The 19,697-nt window shown below is 46.2% G+C and overlaps 1 protein-coding gene across 2 annotated transcripts in view; it reads right to left on the minus strand.

Moving 5' to 3' along the window:
* Positions 1 to 19,697, minus strand: part of enox1 (ecto-NOX disulfide-thiol exchanger 1) — a 229,638-nt gene that overhangs the window by 186,110 nt on the left and 23,831 nt on the right. For both annotated transcript variants that reach the window (XM_060832906.1, XM_060832907.1), the window contains exon 2: positions 105 to 242. In XM_060832906.1, coding sequence (XP_060688889.1) covers positions 105 to 242 — 138 coding nt within the window. The remainder of the gene's footprint in view (positions 1 to 104; positions 243 to 19,697) is intronic.

A 19,697-nucleotide genomic window follows, 5' to 3' on the forward strand; every position in this document is an offset into this window, starting at 1 on the left:
ACCACTGAGCCACTGTTCCAGCCCACGGAAGGCTAAAACATTCTTCTTAATTATCCCTCACTACTAGGGTTAGGACATCAAACACGGACATCGAGCAGTCTTACCTGATACCAGTGGTGGGCCAGTGAGTCGGACAGGTGCTATCCCCAGGTTGTTCATCGCGGTGGCCCATGCTGTAGTGTCAGTCACGTTCATACTGATCTGACTGGGACTCATAACTATGCCTTCCAAACCCTCTGTTCCTATAGGGGTGGGGGTGAGGGAGAGAGAAAAAAAACACAGAAAATACTGAGTGACAACAACACAAGAAGGAGGTCATTCACCCCACCAAGGTCACAGTGGCTCTCTGTCCAACATTCCGGTCAGTCCCATCCCCACCGAAACAAAATCACAAAAATGCTGGAGAAACTCAGCAGGTCCTTAGATTACTTACAGTGTGGAAACAGGCCCTTCGGCCCAACAAGTCCACACCGACCCGCCGAAGCGCAACCCACCCATACCCCTACATATACCCCTGACCTAACACTACGGGCAATTTAGCATGGCCAATTCACCTGACCCGCACATCTTTGGACTGTGGGAGGAAACCGGAGCACCCGGAGGAAACCCACGCAGACACGGGGAGAACGTGCAAACTCCACACAGTCAGTCACCTGAGGTGGGAATTGAACCCAGGTCCCTGGCGCTGTGAGGCAGCAGTGCTAACCACTGTGCCACCGTGCCGCCCTCATGTCCTGCAGCATCTGTGGACAGAAAACAGTGTTAATGCCTCCGGTCCGGTGCCCCTTTCTCGGAACTGGGAAAAGGTTGGCATTTACGTTGAAGGGTGAGGTGGGCGGAGGGGGAAGAGTAAACGATTTGTGGAGAACAAGCCCAGAGAGAGGGAACAACAGTCAAGCAGAGAAAGGAGTGGATAACCCTCAGTCCGGGAGAATGAATAGCGGCTAATGGAGACTATTAGTGGCTAACAATGGGCTGTGTGTATTCACAGACCAAGTGATAACAAGGCCATGGTGTGTGGAGGTTGGGGTCAGGACATGACAGACAAATGGTGTCTTAAGCCCTAAAGTTGTTGAACTTGATCTGGAGCCCAGAGGCTGTGGGGCAGGGGTGGGCAGTTAATTCTTCCATGGGGCCACATGAGAAACCTGAGTTTTGTTGGATGGCCAGACCAACAATAAGTTGAAGATAATTCTGCTCAGTATTAATTTTCTCCTATTATAAAAAGTACTAAATTATATAGTTTTGCACTGAAACTTATAATCAAAAGAGTAAGGATATTCTATTACAATAAAGATGTGAAATTGTGGAGTAGGTCAAATCTAGAAGAAATAAACAGTAAAAACAATAATTTCAGTATTTCATTTTATTTTTAACATGTTAATCTCACAAACCAATAATGAAAAGTTATTTCATTATTGGTCAGTTTCACAAACAACAAACAACTCCATACAAAAATGCTTTTGACGTTTTTCAGTTCATTTTACTTGTTTAGTGAGAAAAATCCAGTCTGTTTTAGGCTTGAACAAGTGCACTGAAATCTGGTTGAATGTCTGAGGTGGACATGCGAAGGACAGCTGAGAGGTGATCATCAGTGATAGAGGATCTGTATTTGGATTTGTTGAACTTCGTCACTGAGAATATCTGTTTGCATATATAGGTAGATCCAAAGAGGACTAGAATCTTCTGAGCATGCCTCCTCATGTGTGGAAAGTTCTCCTCTTTGAGGGAAGAGTAAAAATCAAGCAGTGAGACTGACCTCAAGTACTCTGCCAGAAGTGTGTCAGACTGCAGGTCAATGAGTTCAAGCTGAACATCACTAGGTGCATTCTCCACATTGCATGTAAATGGGGAAAAAAATCATGTGCATTTCACTCTTAACTGTTTTAAAGTCTTGAAATCACCTTGAAAATTCACCATGCAGTGCTTCTGACATAGATGAGTACCTGTGGAGGTCATCAGCTGAAGGTGCGGCTTCCTTCAGTGTTGGCAAGTGGGTGAGAATGTTGTCCTCCATTTGGCTTGAGAGAAACTGCAACTTTCTCATAAAAGCCTTCACCAAGTTGTACATTTCATTCACAAAAAGGCCCTTGCACTGCATTTTCACATCTCGTTCATTCATAAGTGTAGTCACATCAACAGCAAAGCCAAGGTCTGCAATCCAGTCTGTATCTGAAAGCTGTGGAATGCCATTCCCTTTCTTCACACAGAAATCTTGACTCTCTTCTCTCAGGTCCCATACACTTTGCAGCATTTTGCCCAGGCTGAGCCACCTGACAGCTGTGTGGCAGCCGATGTCACGATGTTCAACCTCATTTTCCCTCAAAAGTGCAACAAACTGCCTGTGATTCAAAGCACTTGCCCTGATGAAGTTAATTATTTTAACTACAACATCAACCACACGGTTAATTTTTAACACTGACTTACACAACACTTGCTGATGTATATTACAATGCAAAAATACCAATTTCTGTTCAGGGTCAATTTCTGTCACTTTATCCTACATTCTCTTTAAGAGTCCAACTATTTTTCCTGTTAGATTTGGACAACCATCCATTGTCACACCCGCCAGCTTGTCCCATTTTAGTCCCAACGTGTCCAAACATGCATTTACCTCCGTGAACAAATCATTACCTGTTGTTGTTCCTTTCATTGATTGCAGGGCTGCCAGCCCCTCCGTGATTTTAAAGTCTGCAGTTATCCCATGTACGAAGATGAGTAGCTGGGCTCTGTCACGTACACCGCAGCTCTCATCCAAAGCCAAGGAAAAAAAGTCAAAGTTGACCGCTCTTTACTGCAGCTGAAGCTCCAGATTTCTCGCAATGTCCCCAATCCTTCTTGTTACGTGCGTTGGGAGAGGGGCACATTCTCAAATGCCTCCTTTTTCTTCGGGCATATTAGTTCTGCAGAGTCCAACAAGCACTCCTTAATAAACTCTCCATCAGAAAACGGTTTACTGTTTCTGGTGATTTTGTGGGATATGACATAACTTGGCTTGGCGTGAGCTGACATTTTGAGGGCTAGCCAGCAAGCGTCACTTTTAGCTGTTCACGCACGCACGCGCATACACACACACGTACATTCATACGTAAATAAAAAAAGCATTGTTTTCAAAACAAAAGCAACACAGTTGTATTGCGGGCATTGTGTAAATTTTTTTCATTGATGTTCTAATTTAAGATTGACCTCATGCAGGCCGGACAGGAATGACCAAAGGGCCGGATATGGCCCGTGGGCTGTAAAATGCCCAGGTCTGCTGTGGGGTCTCCCGAGTGGAAAATGAGGTGTTGTTCTCCAAGCTTGCACTGAGCTTCACCAGGACACTGCAGCAAGTCTGAGACAGAGACCCGAAATGTTAACTCTGCTTTCTCTCCACAGATGCTGTCAGACCTCCTGAGCTTTTCCAGCAACTTCTGATTTCCAGAATCTGCAGTTCTTTGTCCTTTTGCCCTGGCGAGGTGGTTTCCCCTCAGGCACCCATGTGACTTCCTTTTGAAGTCATTCGCCGTCAATAACTTAAATAATGAGAGACCCCTGGGCTCAAGGACGAAACGTATTGTTAGATCGCACTCAGCGTTGGAATCGTCCTGTTACAGCCATTCGAGACCTTTGTGCTTCATGTATCATTTTCTATTTTACTTTTCCCTGTCACAACAAAGATTATGGAGCAGCTGATGTTCTCTGGGGTGGACGAAAGTATCAGCAAAGGCTCACTGATAACACACTCACCTCTGAGTCACCTCCAGTTCCCAAGCTGTCAACCTTGAGACTGGAGCCCTCTGTTTAAAATCAACAGATTATCCTGAAGATATGCTGCTCAGTGCAACTCACAATAACACCAGCCCCCTCGTGACTGCGTCTCACTGAAGCTTGGCTTTGCATTGTAATCCTCCAGACAGAAAGGTCAAACTTCTATTAACCTTTTTGATTCATGCTTGATAGCTTTTCACAGGATTTTAATGAGGATAGCCCCTCATCTCTTTGGTCTCCCACTGGCCTGAGACTTCTACAATTTGGCATGTTTTCCGTAGACCCAAAGTGGATGACTTCACATTTATTGACATTGAAATCCATTCCCTTGAACTATTATTATCTCTGTAATTTTACACCTCCATTCCTACTGCTTACTATTCCCAGAGGCCAAGGGAAAATGAGATACTGAGAAATGGAAGTGCTTGTCATTCCCTATCAAAACCAGTCAGTCCAATTTGTCTCATTCTCGGGTTTTGCTGGCCTCTCTTCTTGCTGGCCATCTTGATGTCAGTAGAAATCTTTGATTTGTGATGTTCTATCCCATTGTTGAGAGCACTGGAGATGCCACTAGTCATATTGTGCCAACTTGGGAAGGGTGCCTGTTACCCCACCCACCACACTCTGGGTACATGGAACAACAGGCCCTTCGGCCCTCGATGATGTGCTGGCCTTTTGTCCCACTCTAAGATCAGACTAACCTTTCATTGCACTAACTTCCGTGTGCCTATCCAAGAGTCACTTATATGTATGACTGTACTACCACTGTTGGTAGTGCACTCCACACACCCACCACTCTCTGTGTAAAGAACCTACCTCTGACATCTCCCCTAAACCTTCCTCCATCATCTCAAAATGATGCCCCTTCCTGACAGACATTTCCACCCTGGGAAAAAGTCTCTGGCTATCCACACTATCTGTGCCTCTCAACAACCGTTACAGCTCTATCAAGTCACCTCTCATCCTTCTTCACTCCAATCAGAAAAGCCCAAGCTCCCTCAGCCTTTCTTCGTAAGACATTCCCTCCAGTCCAGGCAGCATCCTGGTAAATGCCCTCTGCACTCTCTCTAAAGTTTCCACATCCTTCCGAAAATGTGGTAACCAGAATTGAACACAATATTCCAAGGGCTATATACAGCTGCAGCATAATCTCATAGCCCTTAAACTCAGTCCCCATGCTAATGAAGGCCAATATACTGTACACCTTCTGAACAACCCTATCAACTCAGGTGGCAATTTTGAGGGATCTATGTACATGGACCCCCAAGATCCCTCTGTTCCTCCACACTGCCAAGAATTATGCCTTTATCCCTGTATTCTGCATTCAAATTTGACCTTCCACAATGAATCACTTCACAGTTTTCCAGGTTGAACTCCATCTGCCACTTATCAGCCCAGCTCTGCCTCCTGTCAATGTCCTGTTGCAACCTACAACAGCCCTCCACACTATCCACCAATCCACCAACCTTCATGTCATCAGCCAACTTACTAACCCACCTTTCCACTTCCTCATCCAAATCATTTTTAAAACCACAAAGAGCAGTGGTCCCAGAACCGATCCCTGCGGAATGCCACTGATCACCGAGCTCCAGGCTGGATACTTTCTATCAATTACCACCCTCAGTCTTCTATGGGCCAGCCAGTTCTGTATCCAGACAGCCAGATTTTACCTGTATCCCATGTTTCCTTACTTTCTGAATGAGCCTACCATGAGGAATCTTATCAAATGCCTTGCATTTCATCCATATACACCACATCCACTGCTCTACCTACACAACTGTGTTTTGTCACATCCTCAAAGAACTCAATCAGGCTTGTGAGACATGACCTGCCCCTCACAAAGCCATGTTGACTATCTCTAATCAAACTATGGCTTTTCCAAGGAATCATAAATCCTGTCTTTCAAAATCCTCTCCAATACTTTACCCACCACTGACATAAGACTGACTGGTCTATAATTCCCAGGATTAATAGGGAAATGGGGAGAGAGGGAAGGAACAGAGTGGGGAGAGAGGGAAGGAATAGAGTGGGGAGGGGGAGAATGAGGGGGGATAGTGAAAAAACGGAGAGGAGGGGGTAAGAGGGTGGGGAGAGGCGGGGGAAGAGGGAGGAGGGTTCCCAATTTGCTATGGACCAGACTAGACCAGACCACCTCAAAATGTTCAGAAGAGAGTCCAGACCCTAACCTTTTCTTATTTTAAAGGTAAATGGAAGGTGTTGCGTTCCAGATCCAACTTGTTGGTCGCATTTAATTTTTATTCATCCACTATAGTTAAAATACAACAAAAGAAACAAGGAATTTGAATAACTCAGGTGTGGGGGTGAAAGAGCACAGCAGGTCAGATGGCATCCAGGGAGCAGGAAGGTCAATGTTTTGGGGCAAAACCCTTCAAAATCCCTCTTCCCCTAGACTCATCCCATGTCTATCCCGACCTCTCACCTTCCTGACCTATCCTAACCTCTCCATCTTCCTATTCACCGATCCCCCTCCAACATTCTCACTGACCAATCGCAATAACCCCCTACCTGCATCCACCTATCGCCATCCCACCTACTCTGCACCCAGCCCTACCCTCTTCCCCTCTGTATACGTCTGGGCCCCCTCCCCTTCCCCAGTCCTGATGAAGCGTTTTGGCACGAAACATTGATTTCCCTGCTCCTCGGATTCTGTCTGACCTGCTGTGCACTTCCAGCTTCACATCTATAGACTTTGACTTCCAGCATCTACAGTCTTTATTGTTTCCTCGTCATTGGAATAACTTAACTCTATTGGAACACTTAGCAGAATAATACATACCGTAACTATTACTAACCAATTGTTCCAATATAGTAACATCCCATAAACACACCCTTGGCAAAAAAGCAAATTTAGAAAACAGTTTGTCTCATATGCGACTCTGGTAGCCCAAGAAAAAAAGAAGTCAAGAGAAAATTCCGAGAGAGTGGGAGAGATTTACTGCAGCTTCCAACCCTGTTGAAGACCCCAGCAACAACTGTTGAAAGCTAAACCTGAAATCCCTTGTTTTGTGGGTGGGAGCCTCACCACACCCAGTCAGGCTGCTTCTATTGTTCCCACTTAAAAAAGAAACCAAGGCTTCATGAATTGTTTATCTGCTCTGCCTCTGTTCCCCCTTCCCCCAATCTCTCTCTAAAAGAAATCAGGACAAAACACATCTCTTAAAGCCACAGAGAGGGGGAGAGAAGGGGAGTCAGGGAATAAGGTAGGGGGAGGGAGAGGGGGAGGAATCCAGGATGATAGCTTTTCTGGGAAGTGGTGTGGGTTGTGGTGGTACGAAACAGGAATCTGGAAGCAATGGGAAGGGAGTGGCTCCCAAGGGAGCCTCAGCCAAGTGTGCAATTCAGTCCCTCAAACAAGTGCCCCTTGAATGAAGAAACTGCCCCTATCCCTTCCCCTATACTATCCACTCCCCATCCCCTGCCAGCACCCACTCCCCACTGCCCCACCATCACCCCAACCAACACCCATCCATCCACCATCGTACCCATCCCCCCATTCTCCATCCCTCCTATCCTCCACCCACCATCTCTGTCATCCCTCATCCTCTCAGTCCCCCACCACTCCCCCCAGTATCTCCCCCATTCCTTCCTCTGACCCTCCCCCTGGGCTGAGACAATGCCCCACCAGGTTGATCTCTCAGATAGGCCACATTGTGGTTTGGCCTCCTCCCTGTGACAGCAGGTCGAGGGCACTGAGTGCTCTTCAGTTGATGACTTTCTGACACCAATTGGCAGCGGAGTGGGATGGTCAAGTGTGGGCATTCCCGCCCAGAGGGTGGGCTGTCTGGCGGTGTAATGAGTACCACCCCAGCTGTCTAACTGAATGGCCTTCCTGCCTCCCAGCTCATCACTGCCTGGAGCACAAAACTCCATCCTCCTGGTCCTTGCCAACCTCCTGACCCAACTCAGTAATTCACGTTCACCCTGACAAGCTTCAATTTCAGCGTTTCTCTGGAAACTCATGTCAAGAACATCAAGAGGCACCCTCACCACCAACCACCACACACACACACACACTAACTCTGCTACCCTAGGTCAGGTAAGGCCTACCATTTACAAACACCTTAATGTGTCACGCAGTCAGAGTTCAGACCTTTGCCACCCAGTGAAGAAAAGAGTAAAGTCATCAAATTTATAGAAGACATGGCAATCAAAGGCCAATCATTCTTTGAAAGAGAATCACACATAGTTATGGTAAGATATATGATGTCCGAACTCTTGAGTGAAGCTGAGCTGAATCGCGAGCAAGGTTCTTACTCAACCTTAACTTAGGTTTTACCAAGTGAGCTGATTCTTATATTGTGTGGTTAAGAGACTTTCATTGATTTTGTAGTCAAGGACATTAAGCAGTGTTGAAACCAATCTTCAGGAGGACTGTTACATCACTGTGCACTCTCTCAGAAATAAATGTGTCCCCCTTACTGCGTGTGTGTGTGGTCACTAAGGACATCTCATTGATAATGGCACACATTAGCTTCCACTGGACGGAGGCAGGGTCACGGGGTGACCTGTGACAATAGCTCAGAGCCTGCAGCTCATCTCTTCATTTGCTGAGTGCTGTTTTGGCAGAGAGCAGTGTGACGCGGCGTTTGGAGAATGCATGAGGTGATTTACTAATAATGTTCAATTACTCAGAGTAAACAATGACTGTGGATTGACACTTGCACCTTGGGTAAAACCCAGATTGTTTTCACAGAGTGGTTGATGTTAATTCTCATCTGCGTGAGTGTCTGCAGTGAGAAAAATGGCTTTCTGTTCCTGGCAGGGTAATAGATGGGAAATTTAACTTTTGTGTAAAATTCTTGGGTCTTCCCCTCCACATTGTCAGGGGACCTTCTGCTTTCAGACTTCGATGTCACAGATGTTTGAGAAGGATAATTCCAGGACTAAGAGGGATGCAACCACTAAAAATGATTAAACAAGCTGTGGTTCTCTCAGCAAGACAAGGAGGGACCTAACAGCTCCGTTAGAAAATCTGTATTATTACAAAAGAGGATAACAGGAGAGATGCAGAGGCAATTCAAAACTGGGGAACATAAAGATCAAATCATTGCTCATGAGTTGCTTAAGGAATTCAGAAGAGAAGGTGTGGCACAGTGGCTCAGTGGTTAGCACTGCTGGACCTGGGTTCGATTCTAGCCTCGAGTGACTGTCTGTGTGGAGTTTGCACATACTCCTCATGTCTGGGCAGGTTTCCTCCAGGTGTGCACATTAGATGGACTAACCTAACTGGTCCACAAGACATACCATAGATACAGTGTTGGAGAGGAAACGGAACAGCAAGATCCCATGGCACCATTACCACCCTTGCATGGGAAGCCTGCTTTCAACTCTGTTGCACTGATACTCACTGAGATTGCCCCCATAATTTCCAGGGATGCACAGGTTAGGTGGATTGACCATGGGGAATACATGGTATTGGGGCTGGGTAGGATACTCTTCAGAGGTTGGGGTGAACTCGAGGGGCTGAATGGCCTCCTTCCACACTAAGGATTCTATCATTCAAAGTCCTTCTCGTACTCTGCGAATAATGTGGAATGGAGGTGAGTAAGATTTACTGGGGCAATAAACAAAGGGCAGGGAAGTAGAAGTATACATCAACAGGAGTAAGGGGAAATATGGTGGCTCGAGATTCCAACGGAGCACAGACACAATCTGAATGGGCCAAATGGCCTGGTTTTGTGCCATAAATTCTATGCAATAGGGAAAGAACACTTTCAACATTCACTTAGATACAAACTGCTAATAATGGTCAAAACCAGCAAATATGGTGTTCATCATACCGAGGGATGTGGCTAGTACCTACACATCTTGCTCTGTATCAGCGGAACTGAGCTATACTGCTGAGCCAAATGATGCCAACATCTGCTCACATTTGGGAAGTTAGCGTATAGAATTAGAATTAGAAGAATTAGAATTTGCTTTATTGCCATGTGTACTCAAGTACAGGAATACATCGAAAAGTTTACAATATCACCTCACACAGCACCATCTGAGGAGCAAAGTACCTAGGTACAGGTCTTACATACATAATATAGAAATGAAGAAGTTACATTAAAATTACAGAAGAAATTACATTTAAAAAGTTACATTACTTACAGATATTCATCGTAAAAGAAAAATGTGAAATAAAGTTAAAGAGATAAACATTACAGTCTTTCTATAAAGGGCTTGCAGTAGGTCAGCGCAGGGGGAGTCCACATGTGATCTGACCGGGCTCGCAAGCCATTGACTGCCCGCACTGGGCCCCAGTTCAACTTCTATCCTGCTCCACTTGGGCTCCAGACCATTGAACTTCACACTCTGCTCTGGGCCCATTTGCCATCCCCGCTCTACTCCAGCCTCCAGCCCATTGGCTGTCCCCACTCTGCTCCAGCCGCCACCCATTGGCCATCTCCATCTGCTCCAGCCTCCAGCCATTGGCCATCTCCATCTGCTCCAGCCTCCTGCCCATTGGCCATCCCCGTTCTGCCTCCAGCCTCCTGCCCATTGGCCATCCCCGTTCTGCTTCCAGCCTCAACCCACTGGCCATCCCCATCTGCTCAGGCCTCTAGCCCACTCTGCATCCCTGCCCCAAGGTAAGTTTTTTTTCAAAAAATACACACTAAACAGAAAATAACTTAAAATAAAAAGGAAGAACGAGGAAAGAAAGGTAGAGAAAAGAAAGAAGACCGAATGCACAAGCCCTGGACCAAGTGGCCCAATGCTGCCTACTCCACCTCCGCCTTTCTGACTGACATATCACAACTCAAAAACATCTCTAAGCCGAGATGATGATGGTACTACAGACAATAAATACCAGTCCAGCCAGCGATGCTCACATCCTATAAACACAGAAAGAAGTAAATGATCTTCAGCAAAGTAGGAAACAGTAAATTGACATTGTTCAACTCTGCTCAAGACTCTTTTGCTCAGATTTCAGTACAAGGAAAGACCTTGTGGTGTGGTGTGAAGTGAGCTCCTGATTTGCAAAGGTCTGTTTTATGTTTGTAAGTGCGTGCATCAACTCTTTGTTCTCAAATTGAATTGGGCAAATCAGTGGTAGCAGAAAACTCAAGATTTGATTTGGTTTATTGTCACGTGACAATAAATCAACTCAAATCAAATCAAATCTTGGGTTTTCTGCTACCACTGATTTGTTTTGTGAAAAGTGTTGTTGAGTGTCGCCATTTGTCGGCACCATCTTAAAACACCGAAAATAAACCAAAACATGCATATAAAGCTGGAAAAGATTAAACTCCGTTTGCCTCTGTCCGGCTTGACTGTATCCTCTTGGAGTTTAAAGTCATCCTCTCCACTAATTAGCACTTAACCAATTTGCGAACTTACTGATCATACCTATAGAAGAGATTTTAAAAGCTAAATCCATCTCATTAGCCTGCAGAAAACCATCATAGCTGCCTGCTTTACAATGTCTGATTGTTGTGCATCTCCAATAATTCAACAGTATCCTTGCTGCAGGTTCTCACACAGTTATAACGGAGTGATCAACAATTCAAAATCAGAAAATCAATTGTTTTAAGCTCCTCAGGCAACTGTGTGGATCAGCAAATGGGATATCTACTTGCACAGGAGATGGAAAATGATGCTGGTTGACATCTGTTTGAGTGGAGTTCCAACATTATAAATACCTTCAGACCTAATTCACGGTGGTATTGGTGATGGATATGGAGAAACTGCTGTCTTTAGCAAAATAAGGCCCGTGATTAATCAGGGAAAACAAGGCTAAGGGAAAGCCAGACCGAGGTGTATTCTCCCTTCTCGATGTAACAGGGACTGGACAATATTCGCAGCAGCAGTTTAAGAGCACTTTGGGCAAATGGAAAATCTTTGGGCTTTGACCAGCAGACGATGGGAAGTTTAGGACAGGTATCCATCGCTTTAATTACCAACCATGTCTGGAAGGGAGAGGGCAGTGGGGTAGTGGAATGAAAGACCAGCAGATATTAATTTTATGATTAATCCAAGTCCCTACCCCAAACGACATCCAGTCGACAGGTTGACAGGATGGCTAAGACGGCACTCATTGCTGGGACCTTTGAGCTACACGGGGTTGGGACGTCATGTACAGGATGTTGGTGAGGCTCCTGTGTTGTTCCTGTTATGGGAAGGGTATTATTAAACAGGAGAGGGTTCAGAAAAGATTTACCAGGATGTTGCTGGGAATGAAGGGTTTGAGATATAAAAATAGGCTGGGACTTGTATCACTGGAGCGCAGTGGGTTGAGGGGTGACCTTTTTGTGGTTTATAAAATCATGGGGGGGGGGGGCACAGAGAAGGTGAATGGCAGAGGTCTTTTCCCTAGGGCAGGGGAGTTCAAAACTACGGGGCACATTTTTAAGATGAGAGGAGAAAGATTTAAAAGGACATGAGGGGCAATTGTTTAACACAGAGGATCGTTGATGTGTGGGCTGCCAGAGGAAGTGGTGGATGTGGCCACAGTTACCACTTTTAAAAGACATTTGGATAACTACATGAACAGGGAAGGTTTGGAGGGAAAGGGGCCAAATACAGGCAGGTGGGACTAGTTTAGTTTGGGAACATGGTCAGTGTGGACGAGTTGGACCTAAGGGTCAGTTTCCATGCAGTATGATTCTATGACGATTGCTCTGATTCTGAAATAATCTGGTGGAACGCTGATGCCTGGAAATTGTGAGTGTGAGTATGGGACAAGCCAGTGGCACGGTGGTAATCTGAACTCGTCTCAGTAACAGTGCTCATGAAACCATTGGCAATTGTTATCAAAAAAATCTGGCTCATCAACGTCCTTTAGGGAAGAGAATCTGTTGTCATAGAGTCATAGAGATGTACAGCATGGAAACAGACCCTTCGGTCCAACCTGTCCAGATATCCCAACCCAATCTAGTCCCACCTGCCAGCACCCGGCCCATATCCCTCCAAACCCTCCCTATTCATATACTCATCCAAATGCCTTTTAAATGTTGAAATTGTACCAGCCTCCACAACTTCCTCTGGCAGCTCATTCCATACACGTACCACCCTCTGCGTGAAATGTTTGCTCCTTAGGTCCCTTTTATATCTTTCCCCTCTCACCCTAAACCTATGCCCTCTAGCTCTGGACTCCCCCACCCCAGGGAAAATACTTTGTCTATTTACCCTATCCATGCCCCTCATAATTTTGTCACCCCTCAGCCTCCAACACTCCATGGAAAACAGCCCCAGCCTATTCAGCCTCTCCCTAAAGCTCAAATCCTCCATCCCTGGTAAATCTTTTCTGAACCCTTTCAAGTTTAACAACATCTTTCTGAGAGGAAGGAGACGAGAATTGCACGCAATATTCCAACAGTGGCCTACCCAATGTCCTGTACAGCTGCAACATGACCTCCCAACTCCTGTACTCAATATTCTGACCAATAAAGGAAAGCATACCAAACGCCTTCTTCACCCAGTCTAGCCTATATGTGACTCCACAGCAATGTGGGTGACTCTGAACTGTCCGCTGAAATGGCCCGAACAAGCTGCGTAGCTCGAGTGGTCAACACAGGCTGGCACTGCTCATGCCCCGGGAGAGAATGAAGATTCTGCCTTCCCTCTCTACCCCTGCTCTCAGGCACATCCAGGAGAGAAATCCAGTAGCAGAACTCTGGATAACATTCAGCTACCAGCTGCAACCCCTCGTCCCTGTCCAATCCAATGGCAGGGAGAATAATTGGAGTTCTCTTTGAACAGAGAGATTGCCAGCTCTCCCGGGATTACCCTGCAGAGTCCAGGAATTGCCGGACATTATTACTGGCAACACAGCAAGAGAGAAAAACACATTGAGGAAAGCCACAGCAGTGTGTAAAACCCTCTGGGCTGAGTCTGAGAATTTCTGGCTAAGTCTGAGAATTTCTGAAGGGATCTCCGAATAGGTTTCTCTCTCTATTTTACCAAACTCGCTGCATTGGCTACCTACCCTGTCCCTGCAATGTTCGTTAGGTTCCAGCTTCAGCTCGTTGAAATCCGAATAAATTACTGCAGATGCTGGAATCAATAGTGGAAACAACAAATGCTGGAGATCATAGCAAGTCCGACAGCATCCATGGAGAGACAGCAAGCGAGCTGGGCTGGTGGGGGAGGGGGGGGAAGGGGAGTGAGAGGGGTCTTTGATGACGTTGGCTGCCTTTCAGATGCAGTGGGAAGTGTAGATGGAGTCAATGGGTGGGAGGTTGGCTTGTGTGATGGACTGGGCTGTGTTCACAGCTCTCTGTAGTTTCTCACAGTCCTGGGCAGAGCAGTTGCCGTACCAAGCTGTGATGCACCCCAGAGAAGAACGCTTTGTACGGTGCATCTATAAAAATTGGTAAGAGTCTTTAAGGACTTGCTGAATTTCCTTAGCCTCCTGAGGAAGTAGAGTTGTTGTGCCTTCTTGACCATCGCATTAACGTGGGTGGACCAGTCCAGCTTGTTGGCGATCATCACATGATGCTGTCGACCATCTCCACTTGAGCTCCATTGATGCAGGTAAGGGCATGCCCTCCTCCTTGCTTCCTGAAGTTGACGGTCAGCTCTTTGGTTTTGCTGACGTTGAGGGAGGGATTGGCATGCCGCCAAGCACTCTCTCTCTCTTTCCTGGATTGAAGTCAGTGACTGACTGTGGGGAAAAGTGGGTATCTCTGTCCTCCATTCCATTTCAATTCTAGCTCAGGCCAGGGACTAACACCCCAATACAACCAAACTGGAAACAGTGATAGACAGCGCTCAGTGATCAACAACTCCTGAAGCATCTCACTTGCAGTAACGCACGAGAATTATGTGCAGCACTCCAGCTTTTGCAAGTGACATCTTTCCAACCTCCCCCATCAAATTGCGATGCTGCTTTAACATCGAGGCCCGGACTTCAACTGAGCCAGGAAGCGTTGGGAGCCCTTGAAAAAGGGTGACGATCTGTGTCCCCATTCCTGATGTCATTCCTTGGTTTCCCATAGTCACAGTGCCACCTAAGGGTTGGGAGGGGAGGGGCTGGTTTGCATCTCCCCAGCATTGCCAGGGGGTGACAGGCTCCATTGTAGAGACAGGTCTGCCCCAGGCCTCCATGATCTTCACACAGCAGGGACAGCCTTTTAGAGAGCCCCTGTTCACAGTAAAAAAGGATGTATCTTGAGGAATTAGCCCCATGACAGGCTCCTCCCCACACATCCATCCCGGGCCAATCTTCTCCTCGTGCCAGGTTATGCCATCCTTCCTGCTCCCTGAGCCCGTAATGCCCCCACCTCTCCCCCACCCATGCCAAGCTACGGTGCTTCCATTCAGATTCCTATTAGCCTAGCGCTATTATCGCTGTGTTAATCCGGAGACCCAGGCAATGATCTGGGGACCTGGGTTCAAATCCCAACATGGAGGGAATCGAATTAAGATCACCATGAATCTATTGTCGATTGTCAGGAAAAGCCCATCTGGCTCACTAATGTCCTTTAGGGAAGGAAACTGCTATCCTTACCTGGTGTGGCCTACATGTAACTCCAGACCCACAGCCATTGAGGGACGGGCATTAATTGGCTTAACCAATGATGCCCCCATCCTGTGAATAAATTTTTTTTTTAAAAAAATCATCCATTACACACCACAGACACGCAAGAAATCCTCTGGTGATCATAGAATGTGTTTAAAAAGAAGCTTTTTAAAAATCTCTTCTTGCGTTCAGTATTTCCGAGTTCCCTAAAAGAAAATCTATTTACAACAGGGCAGTACAAGGTCAATCAACCCCACCCTCTAAAGTATCAATTGTGAAACTTCAAACACTTGATGGCCCTTAAGCCTGTATATGAAAATGTGAACACTTGATGGCCCTTAAGCAAATATGAAAGAGGAGACTGGAGACTCTCTGCTACCAGCAAATGCAACGTTTTCTCTGTCGATCAGCTATTTTGATTGACTAATGGCTTTCTGGGCTCTTAGCCAAGCCTCATTACGCATTGTGGTATAAGCTTAACATGATGGGGGCATTGAGAGGCCAGGGGCGATGGCTGGGAAGGGAAATAGAATGGGCTGTTCAGTGGTTAGCACTGCTGCCTCACAGCACCAGGGACCCAGGTTCAATTCCAGCCTTGGGTGACAATATGTTCTATTGGGTGGAGCTTGTACATTCTCCCTATGTCTGTGTTTCCTCCAGGTGCTCCAGTTTCCTCTCACAACCCAAAGGTGTGCAGGTTAGGTGGGTTGGCCATGCTAAATTGCCCAGAGTGTCCAGGGATGTGCAGGCTACATGAGCCATGGGAAATGCAGGGATTGGAAAGGGGCAGTGGGTCTGGTTGAGATGCTGTTTGGAGGGTGGGTGCTGACTCAATGGGCCAAATGGCCTGTTTCCACACTGTAGATGATTAAATGGAGGAGACCTGGCCGTGAATGGGGCTGGAGTCATGAGAAGTGGTTGGGTGGGGAAGATGGGGGGGGTGGGGTGTGACGGGGACCCGGGATGAGGAGCCTTACCTCCTCATTATAAACAAAGCAATGTCCCACAGTGTCGAGGTGGGCCCCTTGCAAGACAGTCCACCTCGGCATCCCAGCAGCCCCTTCGCCTGTCTCCAATCTCTTTCCTGGCCATTCAGTCCAAGTGAAGGCCACATCTCCAGAACCGCCATCATCTGTGGTGGGTGTGCTCGACCTTTCCCACTCTTGACCTCGATCTCCCGGATGAAGATCCAGACCTGTATGTCTATTGTCCATACATCAGCGCACCCTGACACCAGACCCTCCCAGCAAAAATGCGAAACACAAAGTTTCATTGCTACTCATGGCAGCTGTAACATAAAACATAGCTGGTCAGACATACAGACTCAAAACCTGCCTCAATTAATAGCACTGAGTCGTGTAATGATACTGACAGACAGCCTTGTCTGATTTTTATAAACTTCTCAGTCAAGTAGATCTGTTCCCTTCATAAAGTTCTGCAGAAAATAATTTTCCTTTTGCAATTGTTGCAATGCACTGCCTCAGCAACTTCAAAAAGGATGAGATATTTGTCATGTATTGTCTTTCAAGCAACTGTCTACGGGATATCACGTAATTAGTGACAGCTTCGAGAAACTCGCTCTACCAGCCATATCCTCCAAGGAGTAATTACTCCCAATCATCGACTCAAACTTTCACACACTCCCAGTGACCCACCCCTCAACAGTAACACACTCCCAGTGACCCACCCCTCAACAGTAACACACTCCCAGTGACCCACCCCTCAACAGTAACACACTCCCAGTGACCCTCCCCTCAACAGTAACACACTCCCAGTGACTCCCAGTGGGGCAGCACGGTAGGTCAGCAGTGAGCACTGCTGCCTCACAGTGCCAAGAAACTCCGATCCTAGCCTCGGGTGACTGTCTGTATGGAGTGTGCACATTCTCCCCGTGTCTGCGTGGGTTTCATCTGGGTGCTCCCACAGTCTAAAGCTGCGTAGGTTAGGTGGGTTGGTAATGCTAAAATTGTCCTGTAGTGTGCAAGGCTAGATGGTTTAACTGCAGTAAATACGGGTTTCTAGGGGATAGGGTGAGATGCTGTACGGAGGGGCCAAATGGCCTCCATCTGCACTGCTGAGATTCGAAAACCTTCATCTAAACAGTAACACTCCTCCAATGCTAACACACTTCCACACATTTTTCAAAAATTAAACACTCCCCCATGCTCCCAGAGACAAAGGTATTTCAGGCATTGATCTGGCTCATGTTACGGTCTTCTTTTCTGAAGGATGCTCTTGCTCCCAAGGGAATGCAGCAAAGGTTTACCAGGATGATTCCAGGAATGGCAGGACTGAGGTATGAGAAGAGATTGACTAGGTCAGGATTGGTTTCGCTGGAGATCAGACCAATGAGGGGGATCTCATAGATACATATACAATTCTAATTTGGGGTGAATGGGATCAAAGGCTACAGGAGAAAACAGGATTACCTGTTGAGTTGGATGATCAGCCCTGATGGTGATGAATGGTGGAGCAGGCTCAAAGGGACGAATGGCCTCCTCCTGCTCCTATCTTCTATGTTTCTACGAAGGGATTCTTAAAACTAGTTCACAGCATTTTCCCTGACATATGTACCCTTTGTCTATACTAGTGGTTGGGTGAATGCAGGGTGATTTTTGTAAGGTAAACATGACAAACAGTGGTTCCTGTTCTTTTTCACACCACGGGCATAAATTTCATGTCTGCTTCATTGTCTAGCCTGGTTTTTATTTAGCTCTGTTTAATGGCAGAACCATTAAACCAGCCTTTTCCTCTAATGAGCTCAATTATACAAAATAATTGACCATTTCTGTTACACCACTGACCTTTTGTTCAAAGCGAAAAGACTTTGTTGTTATTCCGAAAGGTAATAATTGTTTTGTAAACCAAGTGGCTATTACAGTTTATTTCATAATTCCACCCTCTCTGATGTTGGCTGTCTTCTTCACCAGACAGTGACCAGAACCACACACACCGCACCAGGTGAGGTCATGCTCTGCATTACCTCAGTTGCTACGATGTGTAGGTTCCCTCATTGTGCCCCAAATCCTGTCAGGTTTCTTCACAGCCTCAGTCACACTGAGCTGATGCCATCAGCACTTTATCTTGTAATGCCTCCCAGTCCCAGCCCTGCGCTATTTCCTGCAGCATAGTCAGACTCATCTCACTTTGTCACTGGTTATTATCCTTTCCCACTCCCTAAATATAGCATTTGATCCCAAAACAACCAAGTTGTTTTCTGTTTGACCGGCTTCTTTCTAGTGTTTACCAAACTGTCATTGTCTATTTCTATTTGTACAACCAGAAAGTTTTGTTCCTTTTCCCACCTTTATCTTAGTAACGTTAAAGCCTGACCCCAAGACTCCTTAACAGTAACTTCTTTAAGTGTATATTTTCTCTGAGTGCAACTACTCACTCAGATTTCAGTCCTTTTGAGAAGCTTCCAAACTTTGGAATCATTTTCCTACACAACAGCACTAGAACATTATACATTTGATTGGATACTCACTCAAGTTAAACCCAAGAAAAGCCAGACTTTCCATTATATTGATTTCTTTCTCTCATTTTCTCCTGCTGATTTTCGAAAATGATTTTATCAAAGTTCAACAAGGTAATCCTAGAAATAACATGGCCATCAACCTGACTGGAAAAGAGACATGCATTGCTAAAGCTTTTCAGTTTGCACTTCTCAGGACAAATACACAAATGCCAAAATTTCAAGCAGCCACAGAACCTTGTACTACGGGAGAAAAACCTACTGTCAACTCCAACACAAGCCAACAAGGAACTGCAGAAAAAAACAGGGAACTATTAAGCACCATATCTCCTGGACAATTCAAGAAATATTGCTGAATAAAGAGACCTTGGAGTGCAGCTCCTTGAAAGTGGAGTCGCAGGTAGATAGGATAGTGAAGAAGGCGTTTGGTATGCTTTCCTTTATTGGTCAGAGTATTGAGTACAGGAGTTGGGAGATCATGTTGCGGCTGTACAGGACATTGGTTAGGCCACTGTTGGAGTGTTGCTTGCAATTCTGGTCTCCTTCCTATCGGAAAGATGTTGTGAAACTTGAAAGGATTCAGAAAGGATTTACAAGGATGTTGCCAAGGTTGGAAGATTTGAGCTATAGGGAGAGACGGAACAGGCTGGGGCTGTTTTCCCTGGAGCGTCGGAGGCTGAGAGGTGACCATATAGAGGTTTAAAAAATGATGAGGGGCATGGATAGGATAAATAGACAAAGTCTTTTCCTTGGGGTGGGGGAGTCCAGAACTAGAGGGCATAGGTTTAGGGTGAGAGGGGAAAGATATAAAAGAGACCTAAGGGGCAACTTTTTCACACAGAGGGTGGTACGTGTATGGAATGAGCTGCCAGAGAATGTGGTGGAGGCTGGTACAATTGCAACATTTAAAAGGCATTTGGATGGGTATATGAATAGGAAGGGTTTGGAGGGATATGGGCAGGGTGCTGGCAGGTGGGGCTAGATTGGGTTGGGATATCTGGT

This window comes from Hemiscyllium ocellatum, chromosome 12, assembly GCF_020745735.1.
Source record: "Hemiscyllium ocellatum isolate sHemOce1 chromosome 12, sHemOce1.pat.X.cur, whole genome shotgun sequence".
NCBI classification, from domain to species: Eukaryota; Metazoa; Chordata; class Chondrichthyes; order Orectolobiformes; family Hemiscylliidae; genus Hemiscyllium; species Hemiscyllium ocellatum.